The 14391-nt window shown below is 46.2% G+C and overlaps 1 protein-coding gene across 1 annotated transcript; it reads right to left on the bottom strand.

The window, feature by feature from the left end:
- Nucleotides 1-6155: 6155 nt before the first annotated feature.
- Nucleotides 6156-7582, bottom strand: LOC137346630 (claudin-3-like). The gene has a single exon (XM_068010235.1). It carries the CDS (start codon nucleotides 7442-7444, stop codon nucleotides 6797-6799), a length of 648 nt encoding a protein of 215 aa, XP_067866336.1. The 5' UTR covers nucleotides 7445-7582; the 3' UTR covers nucleotides 6156-6796.
- Between the last annotated feature and the right edge of the window lie 6809 nt (nucleotides 7583-14391).

The following is a 14391-nucleotide window of genomic DNA, read 5'->3' as shown; positions in this document are numbered from 1 at the left end:
TTTCAAGGCTGCGCTACACTGATGTAGCTCTCTACTTGGCCTGTGCCTCATAATTTCAGCCTTTAAATTGCCTTGCCTCACTCATAAAGAATGGCCACCTGGAATTGATACTAAAGGGCTGCAGGCTCCCATGGAACTGTACCTCAGCAAGAGGTTTACTAAACTTTTCCAGAGATCAAAATCCAGAACAAATCAATTATTCTTATTATTTTTATTTCTTTTTGGAATGTGCATGACATCGACAAAGTGGCAATTATTCCTCATCCTCTGTTGCCCTGAAATGATGATGGTAGTGAGACTTTCTCCTTGAACTGCTGCAGTCCGAGTGGTGATGGTGCTCCACGATGGTATTATATCTGTGATCTTTCAGTTCCGGTCTCTTGAGCAACCCCGATTTTAATCATTCCACCATTGGAGGCCATACCTTCTGCTGCCTGGGTCCTAAGCCCTAGAATTCCCTCCCTAAACCTCTCCACTCCTCTTTCTTCCTTGAAGACACTCCTTAAAACCTACCTGTTTGACCAAGCTTTTGGACATCTACTCTAATATCTTCTTATGTGACTTAGTGCCAAATTTTGTTTGGTAGTACTCTTGTGAAGCACCCTGGGATGTTTTATTATGTTAAAGGCACTATATAATACAATTTGTTGTCATGGTTAAGCAGGCAATTCCAGGATATTGACCCAGCAACGCCGAAGGAACAATGTATCATGGGGTCAGTGTTCTGTCACTAACTGAGTACAGCACCACATTATCAAATCTGTAACGTGTTAGATCCAAGTAGAGGCTCAGCAACATTTAGAGTGAGGTCTGAATTCTCTTATCTGTTACAAATTCCTCCCATAACTCCAAACTCAATTTTATTCCATGCCCGTGATCCTGGATTCTGGCGTATGGATCTTGCACAGCTGCCGGCAACACCAAACATAAATTTGCCAGATTTGTTAGGCCCAGCACCTGGGATGTTCATTAATACAAGTTGATCAGTGCTGGCAGGTTATTCAACCAGTAGGGGAATAAAATCCAAGTTTGATGCATTTTTATCCCATAGCCACATACGTGAACCTTCCAGCAAGAGTCACTGGATTCTGTATAGAAATCCATAGAAGCTACAACACAGAACAAGCCATTCGGCCATTGTGAGCAAATAGTTGCAATCACAATTTACCCACCTTGTTCCCATATCCCTTCAACTCCTTTTCCTTCATTCAGCTATTCATTCTAATCTTACATGTTGACATAGGGCTGGATTTTATCATAGGCAGACGGGATTTCGTCACCGAGGTAAAAGTCCCCGGGTTGTAATTGTCCCGAGGCGGGCCTTCCACCCACTTGAGGCAGAAGGTCCTGCCTCAGTGAGCTGCCGGCCGGCAGCCCTTAGTCCCAGCAGCACCACCGGGAGTGGTGACCACTGCTGGGACTGCAGCCCAGCCGACACCATGGAGCCAGGACTTCGGGTAAGTTGGGCTTGCCTCGCCGGGTGTGGGGAGGGGGGCTGGTGATCGGTTGTGGCAGCGAGGCAAGAGTAGTCATTGGGGGTGGGGGGTGGGGGGTGTGCATCCTGGGTCCCAGGGGTGGGTTGGGAAGTGGGGGCAGCCCTCAATCGGGCACCCTGTGCCCGACTGCCATGGCCCCCCAACACACGGAAAGGCCGGCAGCTATCGCTGGGCAGCCTTTCATGTCCCCAGCACACCCGCTTGCCACGGGTAAAATACCCATGGAGGCGGGTGAGAGCCCTTAAGTGGCCACTTAAGGGCCTTGATTGACCTCGGGCAGGTGGGCCCTTTTCCCTCACTGCTCGACCACCGTAAAGTTGGCCAGAGGCGGAGGCGGAGGCGGGGTGGGAAGGCCTCCCGGAGCCTCTTTACAGTTTTACATACCCCCCCACGCCACCATCCGACCCACTGGGGCGGCATAAAATTCAGCCCATAGTTTCTGTCTCAGCTACTAACCCAATTTTTCCCATCTTTCTTCTTATTTGCATTTCCTCCTACAAGGCAACAACCTAGTGAATTTCTGATGTACTTCTGGAACATCTCAATGTTCAATGCTTAACAAATGCATTGTCATGTACACAACAGAGCACTATTATGTAATTAATTACATACAATATAGTTACACTAACTTTTTCCATCTTGGGTCCTGCCATGTTGGCATCTTTGTGTATCTAAATTCATGCTGGTTAGTGAGTTTTATCTACATGTTAAATTGGATTAGCTATCAGGAGCTCAGTTTCCATCCTGTCTCGCCCAAGGGTAATGAAACCAGTTGCCATCTATTGTCAACCCATTGCCATCCTGGTTGAGTCACTGAGATCACCTAACTCAATACAAACCAGGGACCTACTGAGTCTCTGCGCTTTAGTTTATTCCTGATTTGGAATACCGTGTTCAATTCTGGTTAAAAAGCCACAAAGAGTATACACAAGCATTGGCAAGAGTGCAAAGAAGAGCAACAATACTGATAAAGTATAAAGGAAAGGGGGACTAGGTGCCAATGTGTAAATGAGTGAGAAATAATTTACATCAGTTATCAGAATGAATTTATTTATTGAAAGAGAAATAACTACTTGGAAGATTACAGACTGGAGAGTTAGGAAGCAGAGGATGAACTTTTTCAATGGGTTGAATGGCCTTTCCCTATCCTCGACTATATAGTTTCACACTGGACAGTGCATTCACCAGCTGAGTCATCAGGTCAGCGTCTGAATCATTTGTTATTCCCATTGGTCATTTGTGGAGCTAGGGTTCTTCCACAATGTGAACTTTCATGTTAACCAGTCATATAGTTAAACCAGCCCAGCATTTGGGTCACTTAATAAGGTCAAAGAAATTCAATCCTAATTGGCTCTTCAGGGAAGCAAGCCAATCCCTTCAAAACTGAGAATTCTGAATAATGTCCATAATCGTTTTCTCAGGATGGCCTCTTGCTATCCCACTGTCCTGGAATTCAAGCAAAATCATTTTTAAAACTTAGTTTTCAGGAGAGGTGCATGGACGGGGTGGGGGAGATCGCATAATATGTTTTGAGATCTTCTGCTATGAATAAACTGTAAGCTGGCATAACAAGTGACCCTTATAAATACACAACCCACAACCTGGTGGCATTAATGTCAAACCCTCGGGCAGGACCCCATTCCATTCATGGGATTGGGCTCACTTGACTGTTAATAAAGCACCTACATGGTTCCTTCAAATTCACCTCACCCCTGATGGCACCAACCTTTGCTGGGTTGTAGTTCCAGCAGCTCTACGGAAACCTACCCAAGTGCGTGAGTCTGCACAGAGAGACATCATTACCTTGCTCAACCTTGCTGGTTGAAATCCTTAAAATGTACAATATCAGGAATGGCCAGGTGTGTCATTTTTCTCTCTGCAATTTCACAGGAAACATTAACCCATTTAACATAAAATGGTTCATGTCTACAATCAAATTGCAGGTGTTCTGTTAAATAGTAGGCAGAAGAATTTCATAAAAGTGTTACTAAATATCACATGGCAGGATTTCAAGGCACTAATGTGCATTCACGTGTTCCAGCAGGATTGACTGGATAATGATCAGTAGCAGGAATCCAGGCTGATTCCACAGCACCGAGATGAGTTGTAGAACCCACAACTACTAAGCTGGTTGGGTTTGTGTGGTTCAGCATTTCATTGGCATTGAGCTGTCAGATCGAATACTGGCATCTTGAAGGAATGTGTTGTCTCGCTGTTGTTTCCTATGGGCTTTTATTTTGGTTTCAGAGTCATTTAACAGGAGACATCTCTTAAAGAAATGCAGACAGGTGATGCTTGAAGGCACTAGTGTGGAGAAGGACAAATTAATGTTGAAACCCTCCCATATCTATTGTGCTTAAGATATGACTCAATGAAAAGCAAACCAAAAGAAAGAAATACTATCACAGATAGAACTAGCTCAGCTATAGTTGAACCTTCATGGGGCTGTGCTTGTGCTTTTATTATTCATAGCATTGACACATTAAAAACAACTGCACATGGTGAAAGTCAAACACAACGCAGGAGAATTTAGGAAACAATTCCGACTATCAGTTACTATTACAGTGAGAGGTCCAGCAAGAAAAAAACCTGTATTCCTAAAGCTTCTTTCACAACATCTCAAAGCACTTTACAACCAATGCAACACTTGTGAAGTGTACTTTAGAAAACACAGCAGCCAATTTGCAGACAGCAAGGTCCCACAAACGTCAATGTGATGATGACCAGATAATCTGTTTTAGTGATGTTGGTGGAGGGATTAAATTTTGGCCACGACACCAAGAGAATGCCTCTTTTCTTTGAATCTTTTAGGTCCATCCAAGACGGTAGATAGGGCGCCAATTTAACCTATCATCTGAAGGACTGCAACACCGACAATGCAGCACTCCCTCAGTACTGTACTGAAGTGTCAAGCTCGATTATGTGCTCAAATCTATGGAACAGAATTAAAATCCACGATATTCTGTCTCCGGTGAGTCTGCTATCTGTGAGTGAGGGCTGAAACAGTAGAACTAACCAGGGTCAACCATTAGGTAGTAATGGCAATTGTTACAGTATTCCTTCATGTGTTTCATTCATTTATACCAATTGGATGGAGCTCAGTACTTCTAGGAAATGAGTGAAACACTGAGATCTCGCCATTCAAGTGATCACCCTTGGAGTCTATTCGCCTGCAAGCACTAACGCTATGGCAATGGCTTTTAGGTGGCGAACATTTGCAATTATCAAGATGAAGGATGTTGGTCCTGGGGAAGGAAACACTTGTCACTTTGGACACCCAAGGTCAGGATAAAGCACGATTAAAGGATCGCCATATTTCAAGGATCATATTCCCCACAGGAGACCCTGTGAGAATCCCTGTCGAAAGGTCCCCACAATATCCAGTGACACAGGGTGGGGGTGGGGAATTCCCTATACCTCTTACTGTAGGTCAGCATGGCCAGCAATGCTGGTTGTAGAAAAATCATCTAGGATAGAAGAGTTGACTTGATTGACATCTTTGTCACTGGACTCAATATCCACCCCCTCCACAACCAGTGCGCTGTGGCTGATGTATGTGCTACCTACAGGGTGCGATGCAGCAACTCAGCAAACTTATTTTGACAGCATCTTTCACCCATAACCTCTCACACTGAGAAAGGCAAAAACACCAATGGCATAGGTACACCATCACCTTCAAATGCCCTGTCAAAAAGGGAAGAAAGGAGGAACAGATATGGGAAGAGACAGAGAGGAAGAGTGGAAAACAGCAAGGTGCATGTAAGGGGAGCTAGATAAGTACATGAGGGAGAAAGGAATACAAGCAATTGATAGGATGAGATGAACTAAGGTTGGTGAAGGTTCGCATGGAGCATAGACCTGTTGGGCTGAATGGCCTGTCCCTTTGTGCTGTAAAATTCTATGTAATACATATAACAGATGGAAAAGAGGGGGATTGAGAACAGAAGACAGAAAAGGGAAGTAAGGAGAGGTGGAGAGACTGCATGAATAAAATGAAGGAGAGCAGAAGAGATAAAAGTGAGTAAGAGGAATTAGAAGGGAAGAGACAGGATAAGAGGAGGGAATGGAAGACATGATCAATAGGGAAGAGGAGAGAGAGAAAGAGAGAGAGAGGCGGAAGGGTGGGGGGGGAAGGGCAGAAGGAAAGCAATAACCTAAAATAGAAAAGCTAAGAAAGACAAAAGGGGGCGGGGAAACAGGAGGAATGGAGAGTGAAGGAAACAAAGGGAGAGGATAGAACTGGGGTTGCAGTCTCTCACTTCAATATTCTGAAGTAAACATAAATAAGAGCTGACAGCCAGTTACTCTGAATTTGGACTCATCTCCCTGGAATGTAGATAATGAGATAGGGAGAAGTGCTGACTGGGTGGGGTGGTTGGAAGTTACCATACCTACAGACTTAGCTATTATTGGTACCTGCATCCCACTAAAACGTTAAAACATGTTTACTCATTTAGAAGATTTAATCTCAGGATACACACAGAATGTTTATTGGATCCTCTGGAGCCCGAACCCCGCCTAAAGAAACACAAACATCTCCTCATCCCTTGGTCTGTCTACACACAATCTACAAAACGGAGCTCTTTGTTCCCACTTCAACTAATCCCAGCTCGTCAGTTCCACAGGATCTTGTCATTGGAAAGAACTCGGAGGCCCACGTGTGTTTCTGTAAAGTTTATTCATTAACATGCATTTTACAAGCGTGAAGATATTTGTACTAAAATGATTCCTGGTTTCCCATCCCACACACACTCTCCGGCCCCTCAGTACAGTCCCCCTGTTACTCATTGATAAAGGAAAAAATGCACATTCTGGAAATGCATAGCAGTGTTGCAGTAGCGTCTTTTCACAGGTTCTTGCTCTTTTCCCATGTTAGTGCTGTGTATTTCCAGTAATGTTACTTTTTAATTGGTGCCGCCCCATGTCAATCACAAAGCCACAAACCCGGGTTCTTGACATGCTCCCGGATTCACGAGACCAGGGGCGGTGCCACATCCCAGCTGAGAGAGAAAACCCCCCAAAGAGAAAGGAGACAACAATACAAGAGTCACAATCAAACACTAATTCTGCTAAACTCGTGAAATGCACCAAACCGATATATACACACACACAGACACACACAAGTCCACGACATTTTACCTCGAGTTTAACAAATGATTTAAGTTGAAAGAAAGCAATATCTAAAATGTTTTTTTTTAAAAAGACAATAAAATCTGAGATAGGATTCACCCCAGAGCGATGACTTCTAAAGGGTTCAGAAAACTGATGAGACCCTGAAGGGCAGTTGGCTGATGCTCCAATCACACATAGTCCTTCCTATCGTACCCACTGGGACCTGTGGACCTGGCGGCAGAGTAAGCCACTCTGGAAGGCGCGTACTTATCCTTCGGAGGGCAGGAACAGCAGAGCAGAGCCCCTCCGAGGAGGAGCAGACCCGAGGTTCCCCAACCGATGTATAAGGAGGCTCCAAGTTCTCTCCTCTGGGCGTCCGTCACCAGCGGGTTGTAGAAATCCCTGATGATGGTGTTCGCTGACCAGGACACTGGGATCAGGGTCATCAACCCAGCAAGGATGAAGGTAATTCCAGCTACGATCATAATCTTGGCTTTAGTCGCCTCGTCTTCCACACAGTTGGTACACTTAGCTCCCACAATAGAGACGAGGATGCCCAGGACTCCCACCACAATGGCAATAACGGTCAAAGCTCTGGAAGCCTGGAGATCTTGGGAGAGAGCCAACAGGGAGTCGTACACCTTACATTGCATCTGCCCAGTACTCTGAACAATACAGTTCATCCACAGACCTTCCCAGATAATCTGCGCCACCACAATGTTGTTTCCAATGAAAGCGGTCACTCTCCACATGGGAAGGACACAGGTTATGATGGCTCCCAGCCACCCGATCACTCCCAGGGCAACCCCCAAAATTTCAAGCCCAGCATTAGCCATTTAATCCGTTATACTAACAAACTTCCAAGAAGCTACGGTGCTCAATAACTGCGCTCCTCCCGTCTCTGGTGCACTTGTTACAAGATGAGGAGCTTTCCAATTGGAGTAGAGTCAGGCAGTGTGACCGAGAACACCAATGAGCTGCTTTAAAGGGGCTGGTGCCCGAGGCGGAGTCAGCGGCAGGTCTCAGGTGCAGGAGGTAGTGCTAACGGGTCATTAAGCAGCTTTCAAATTCTCCCTGGTTAGGAAATACAATCTGTAACTCACAGCACTTGTTGTCTACTATTAACAGACTTGGGCCTCAGTCCCAGTCTGACTCTAGCCGAGACCCCTGCTTGTCACCGAGTGGGATTTCTGCTGCAGGTACAAACATAGTTGCCAGTTTGCCTGCTGTGCCCCTGACGGATTCTTACTTTTTTTTTTAATTTCCAAAATATACTTTATTCATAAAAATCTGTAAAAATTACATTGCCAAACAGTTTCCAAACAGCACGAAAAAATACAAACATTGCAAAAGAGATCAGTTTCTTTCAATAATGTCATGAGTTTCTTCCCAACCCTTCCGTTTCACAATTGTCATGTCAATTACAGTTTTACATTTACAGCAATTGAGAATATTAACGATACAGTTCGAGGGGTTTCCCATGAATCCAGCCCCTCAGTCCAGCTTGGTGGGGGAACCTTACACTGTGGTCTTTCCCCATTGAGCCTTTGCTGCGGCTGCCCCAAGCTTTAGTGCGTCCCTCAGCACGTAGTCCTGGACCTTGGAATGTGCCAGTCTGCAACATTCGGTGGTGGACAACTCTTTGCGCTGGAAGACCAGCAAGTTTCGGGCAGACCAAAGGGCGTCTTTCACCGAATTGATAGTCCTCCAGCAGCAGTTGATGTTTGTCTCGGTGTGCGTCCCTGGGAACAGCCCGTAGAGCACAGACTCCTGTGTTACAGAGCTGCTTGGGATGAACCTTGACAAAAACCACTGCATCTCTTTCCACACCTGCTTTGCAAAGGCACATTCCAGGAGGAGGTGGGCGACCGTCTCTTCCCCACCACAGCCACGGCGGGGGCACTGTGCGGAGGGGGCGAGACTTCGGGTGTGCATGAAGGATCTGACGGGGAGGGCCCTTCTCACCACCAGCCAAGCTACGTCTTGGTGCTTGTTTGAAAGTTCTGGTGATGAGGCATTCTTACCTTGCTGTTACTGGGAGCAGTGGCTATTCCCTCAGGTGCCTAATGAGAATTGCAGTTCCTGAACACATTGAATTCTGCTCCTGTTCACAGTAACACTTCCTTGAAAAGATTATTTTTCAACATTTTGAAGACGAATGGAACAGGCAAGTGAAATGGGACTATTTAAAGGGAATATATGTGTAGTGAATCCTCACTTAACCTCAAATTTATTGAACTAATTACATTTTCAGTCGACTGCGCTAATAAATTAGCATCAGTTCACCTATGCCAATTTAGGTTTGGTGCATATTTTACTATAAAAGGGACACTATATTCCTGAACAAAATCTGGAAAATCTTTGTTCAGGGAATGAGGAGAGCTGTAAGCCTTTTCTCACACTGACATTGCAAACACATGCACTGGTGATTTGATTTGATGTGAATTATGTCATCGGCTTGTGCTTATAAACAAACAACAAAAGGTTTGCTATGAAAATGCTTCCTTTTTTAACTGCGTGCGCACACAATATCAGCAAGCTATGCAGCCATGGAGCTGAGCACAAGATCAGTCGTAATGAGGAAGGCCATTCGGCCCATCAGAAAGACCTTACAGTCCTGCGATTGCAGCAGCCAAGTTTTCACCTCCAGAAATGCGTTCCATCAAACTGTGCGGAAAAATCCCAACACAACGAAAGTTGTTATTTACTAGTTTTGGCATGTGTCCCCGGAACTACTCCCATAACTTAATTTAAAATAATTTTCTGAACTTGCATTCTCCAGATCATTTATTTACTATCATATCCCTCAATACGGTCATCCCCATTTAAGGCTGAAAAGCCCACATTTCTTTTTTTTCCTCTCATAAAATTTGTAAAAAATATACACGACAAAACAATTCAGATTTGACATTTCAGAAAGTGCAATAGACATCAGATTCTTTCAATACAGAACATGAGTTGCCTCACAACTCTTGCCATTCCGTTTTATATACAAGGTACATTTGCATTACATACCACAAACATTCTCTGTGCATACAGCCTGAGGGTTTTTTTTACAGGTTCCAGCCCCTTGTTAAACTATTGTGGGAGGACCTTACACAGTGGCCTTTCCCCATTGAGCTTTCGCACTGGCTACTCCAAGCTTTAGTGTGTCCCTCAGCACATAGTACTGGACCTTGGAATGTGCTAGTCTGCAACTCGGTCATGGGCAACTCTTTGCACTGGAAGACCAGCAAGTTTCAGGCAGACCAAAGTGTGTCTTTCACCAAGTTGATGGTCCTCCAGCAGCAGTTGATGTTTGTTCAGTGTGTGTCCCGAGGAACAGCCCGTAGAGCACAGACTCCTGTGCTACGGAGCTGCTCAGAATTAACCTCGACAAAAACCACTGCATCTCTTTCCAGACCTGCTTTCCAAAAGGCACATTCTAGAAGGAGGTGGAAGATGGTCTCTTCCCTAATGCAGCTGCCTTGAAGGCAGTGTGTGGAGGTGTTGAGACTCCGGGCATACAGGAAGGAACTGATGGGGAGAGCTTTTCTCTCCACCAGCCAAGCTATGTCTTGGTGCTTGTTGGAAATTTCTGGCAATGAGGCAGTCTCCCAAATGGATAGTCTGCTAGGTGAACCATCCGACAGGATCCATCATCTCCCTTTTCCCACAGGACCTTGAGGATGTTACGTGTGGACCACTGCCTGATGAACTTGTGGTCAAAGGTGTTTTTCTGTACACACTTTTCCATGAAGGATAGGTGGTACAGCACGGTCCAACTGAATGGAGTGTTCCGCAACAATGTGGTGTCATGCTAGAGCCCCACCTGCCAAGAATGAGGCATATTAATGTTGCCATATGGACACTAAATTTAAAATTGTTGCTGGGAAGTTGAGAAGGCCTGTTATAAGGGCTGCCAGACAGTTGGCTGAAGACATTTATATACCAATAGGGACAAGAGAGGTTACTTCCCTTATCCATTTAACCCACAATGGACTTTGAGCACCAGACATTGAAGGCACGGAAGCACATTCCAGGCCCTGCTAAGATGATACAATCCACAGAGCCAAGACATGGTCAGACCAGTTAGTCACATGACTAACTTGCTTGGCAACCTGGGCTTTTCTGAATTGAACAAATACTTTGATCAGAAAGACTGTTTGCTCCTGAGCTGAGAAGATCTCTCCTGTCTGCCTGCTCCCACCTCTTTCTCACAAGCCTTTGAATCCACTGAAGACATATGAACCCCAAGAGAAAAAAGTCTCCTACAGTGAACAAGGTTTAAGAAGAATACTGGGCACCGCACCAACAAAAAGCAGGATCTACCTACAATCAAGGACTCTGCAGTGAGCTCGAAGAACCGTAACAAGAAGTCTTCAGATATTGCCTCAAACGTTTCCACTTTATTTCTTTTGCTCTTTTCTGTCTCTATTTGCATGTGTGTATTGAATGTGCTTGCTAGCGTGGGCACGTCATGTATCCGTAGGCGTCAATTGAATTAGAGTTTAAGTTCAAGTTTAATAAATTTCAACTTTTCTTCTTTAAACCTAAGAAAATCTGTATGTGCTCGTTTCTTTGCCTTATAATTGAAAAGGGGTGAACAAGGATTCACCAAGGGGGAGCTAAAAATACAGTGAGTTTAAAATTAAACCCTGTTATGGTAAGACCAGGTGAAGGCTGAGAGGGAACCCTAGACCCCTTTCTCACCTGGTCGTAACAGTGGCCAGACCCATCCTTCACAACGCCAGGGACAGATAGAAACTCAGCACGTAGTACCCAGGGTCTACACACAGCTTGATGCAGCCACAGACAAAGGTGGCCTTCAGGATGAGGGCAACATTGGGTATGTTTTTTCCTCCTTTATCTAGAGATTTGAACATCATGCCCCTACAGACATGGTCCATTTTTGATTTCCAGATAAAGTGGAAGATGGCTAGGATGATTGCCATGGTGCAGGAATGGGGTATGGGACAGACCTGCACCATGTACAGAAACACTGAGAGCGCCTCGCACCTGATGACCAGATTCTTGCTCGCAATGGAGAGGGAGTGTCGCTCCCACATGACCAGTTTCTGTTTCACCATCACTGCTTGCTCTTTCCAGTTTTTGGTGCACTCCCCTGCCCATCCGAACCATATCCCCAGCACTTTCAAGTAGTCTGACTTGACAGTGAAAGGGACAAAGGATTGGTTGACGCAGTTCCCAAAGAACATTGCTCGCCCTTGCCGCGATTCACTTTGGCTCCCGAGGCCAGTTTGAACTGGTCTATTAGGAGGGATGTGAGCATAAGAGGGGTGACAATCCCAGGCAGCGGAGGCACTCAGGTCAAAACCTCCCTGTACATGGATGACGTCGCCGTCTTCTGCTCGGATCCGCTGTCCGTGCGCAGACTGATGAGCATCTGCGACCAGTTCGAACTGGCCTCGGGAGCCAAAGTTAACCACGGCAAGAGCGAGGCCATGTTCTTTGGGAACTGGGCTGACCGATCCTTTGTCCCCTTCACCGTCAGGTCAGATTACCTGAAGGTGCTGGGGATATGGTTCGGAAGTGCCGGGGCGTGCACCAAAACATGGGAGGAGCGAGTAGCCAAGGTACGGCAAAAGTTGGGCATGTGGGGGCAGCGATCTCTCTCCATTGTGGGTAAGAACCTGGTCATCAGGTGCGAGGCGCTCACGTTGTTGCTCTACGTGGCGCAGGTCTGGCCCATACCCCAATCCTGCGCCGTGGCAGTCACCCGAGCCATTTTCCGCTTCGTCTGGGGATCTAAAATGGACCGGGTCCGGAGGGACACGATGTTCAAATCTCTGGACATGGGCGGGAAATGTACCCAACGTGGCCCTCATCCTGATGACCACCTTCGTGTGCGGCTGCATCAAGCTATGTGTAGATCCCCAGTACGCAAACTCCAAGTGTCACTACGTGCTGAGGTTCTATCTGTCCCTGGTGTTGCGAAGGATGGGCCTGGTCACATTGTCGCGGAACGCACCATGCAGTTGGGCGGCGCCGTACCACCTATCCTTCGTGGAGCAGTTTCTGCGGAAAAACACCTTTGACCACCGGTCCATCAGGCAGTGGTCTGCACGGAATGTCCTCAAGGCCCTACGGGAAAAGGAAACGGTGGATCCTGTCGGATGGTTCCCCGAACAGACCGTCAAAGTCATTTGGCGGAATGCCTCAACACCAGAACTTTCAAACAAGCACCAAGACGTAGCTTGGCTGGTGGTGAGAAGGGCCCTCCCCGTCAGATCCTTCATGCACACCCGAAGTCTCGCCCCCTCCGCACAGTGCCCCCGCGTTGGCTGTGGTGGGGAAGAGACGGTCGCCCACCTCCTCCTGGAATGTGCCTTTGCAAAGCAGGTGTGGAAAGAGATGCAGTGGTTTTTCTCAAGGTTCATCCCAAGCAGCTCTGTAACACAGGAGTCTGTGCTCTACGGGCTGTTCCCAGGGACGCACACCGAGACAAACATCAACTGCTGCTGGAGGACTATCAATTCGGTGAAAGACGCCCTTTGGTCTGCCCGAAACATGCTGGTCTTCCAGCGCAAAGAGTTGTCCACCACCGAATGTTGCAGACTGGCACATTCCAAGGTCCAGGACTACGTGCTGAGGGACGCACTAAAGCTTGGGGCAGCCGCAGCAAAGGCTCAATGGGGAAAGACCACAGTGTAAGGTTCCCCCACCAAGCTGGACTGAGGGGCTGGAACCATGGGAAACCCCTCGAACTGTATCGTTAATATTCTCAATTGCTGTAAATGTAAAACTGTAATTGACATGACAATTGTGAAACGGAAGGGTTGGGAAGAAACTCATGACATTATTGAAAGAAACTGATCTCTTTTGCAATGTTTGTATTTTTTCGTGCTGTTTGGAAACTGTTTGGCAATGTAATTTTTACAGATTTTTATGAATAAAGTATATTTTGGAAATAAAAAAAAAAAGAACTGGTCGCAGATGCTCATTAGCCTGTGATCTGACAGCAGATCTGAGCTGAAGACAGTGACGCGCCCATTTAAAACCCAAATTTCTCTGACATTCCTCATGGTTCAGACCTCTGGATTCCAAGAATCAATCTTCTAGCTTTCTGTATTGTCTGCAATGCTGGAATGCCTCCTTTCTATCTCAGTGACCAGAACTGGACACCGTATAGGATGTGTGGTTTGATCAGAGCACTTACACTTTGAGCATGATTTCCTCTAACTTATAGAACAAAAACAAAGAACAGTACAGCACAGGAACAGGCCATTCAGCCCTCTGATCTTCATGCCTGCCTAAACTAACACCTTCTGCACTTCCGGGGCCCATATCCCTCTATTCCCTTCCTATTCATATATTTGTCAAGATGTCTCTTAAACGTCGCTATCGTATCTGCTTCCACCACCTCCCCTGGCAACAAGTTCCAGGCACTCACCACCCTCTGTGTAAAAAACTTGCCTCGCACATCCCCTCTAAACTTTGCCCCTCGCACCTTCAACCTATGTTCCCTAGTAACTGACTCTTCCACCCTGGGAAAAAGCTTCTGACTATCCACTCTGTCCATGCCGCTCATAACTTTGTAAAGCTCTATCATGTCGCCCCTCCACCTCCGTCGTTCCAGTGAAAACAATCCGAGTTTTTCCAACCTCTCCTCATAGCTAATGTCCTCCAGACCAGGCAATATCCTGGTAAACCTCCTCTGTACCCTCTCCAAAGCCTCCACGTCCTTCTGGTAGTGTGGCGACCAGAATTGCACGCAATATTCTAAGTGTGGCCTAACTAAGGTTCTGTACAGCTGTAACATGACTTGCCAATTTTTATACTC

The sequence above is a fragment of the Heterodontus francisci genome, chromosome 30 (genome assembly GCF_036365525.1).
Source record: "Heterodontus francisci isolate sHetFra1 chromosome 30, sHetFra1.hap1, whole genome shotgun sequence".
Lineage (NCBI taxonomy): Eukaryota > Metazoa > Chordata > Chondrichthyes > Heterodontiformes > Heterodontidae > Heterodontus > Heterodontus francisci.
This window is presented reverse-complemented; position numbering and strand designations above follow the sequence as displayed.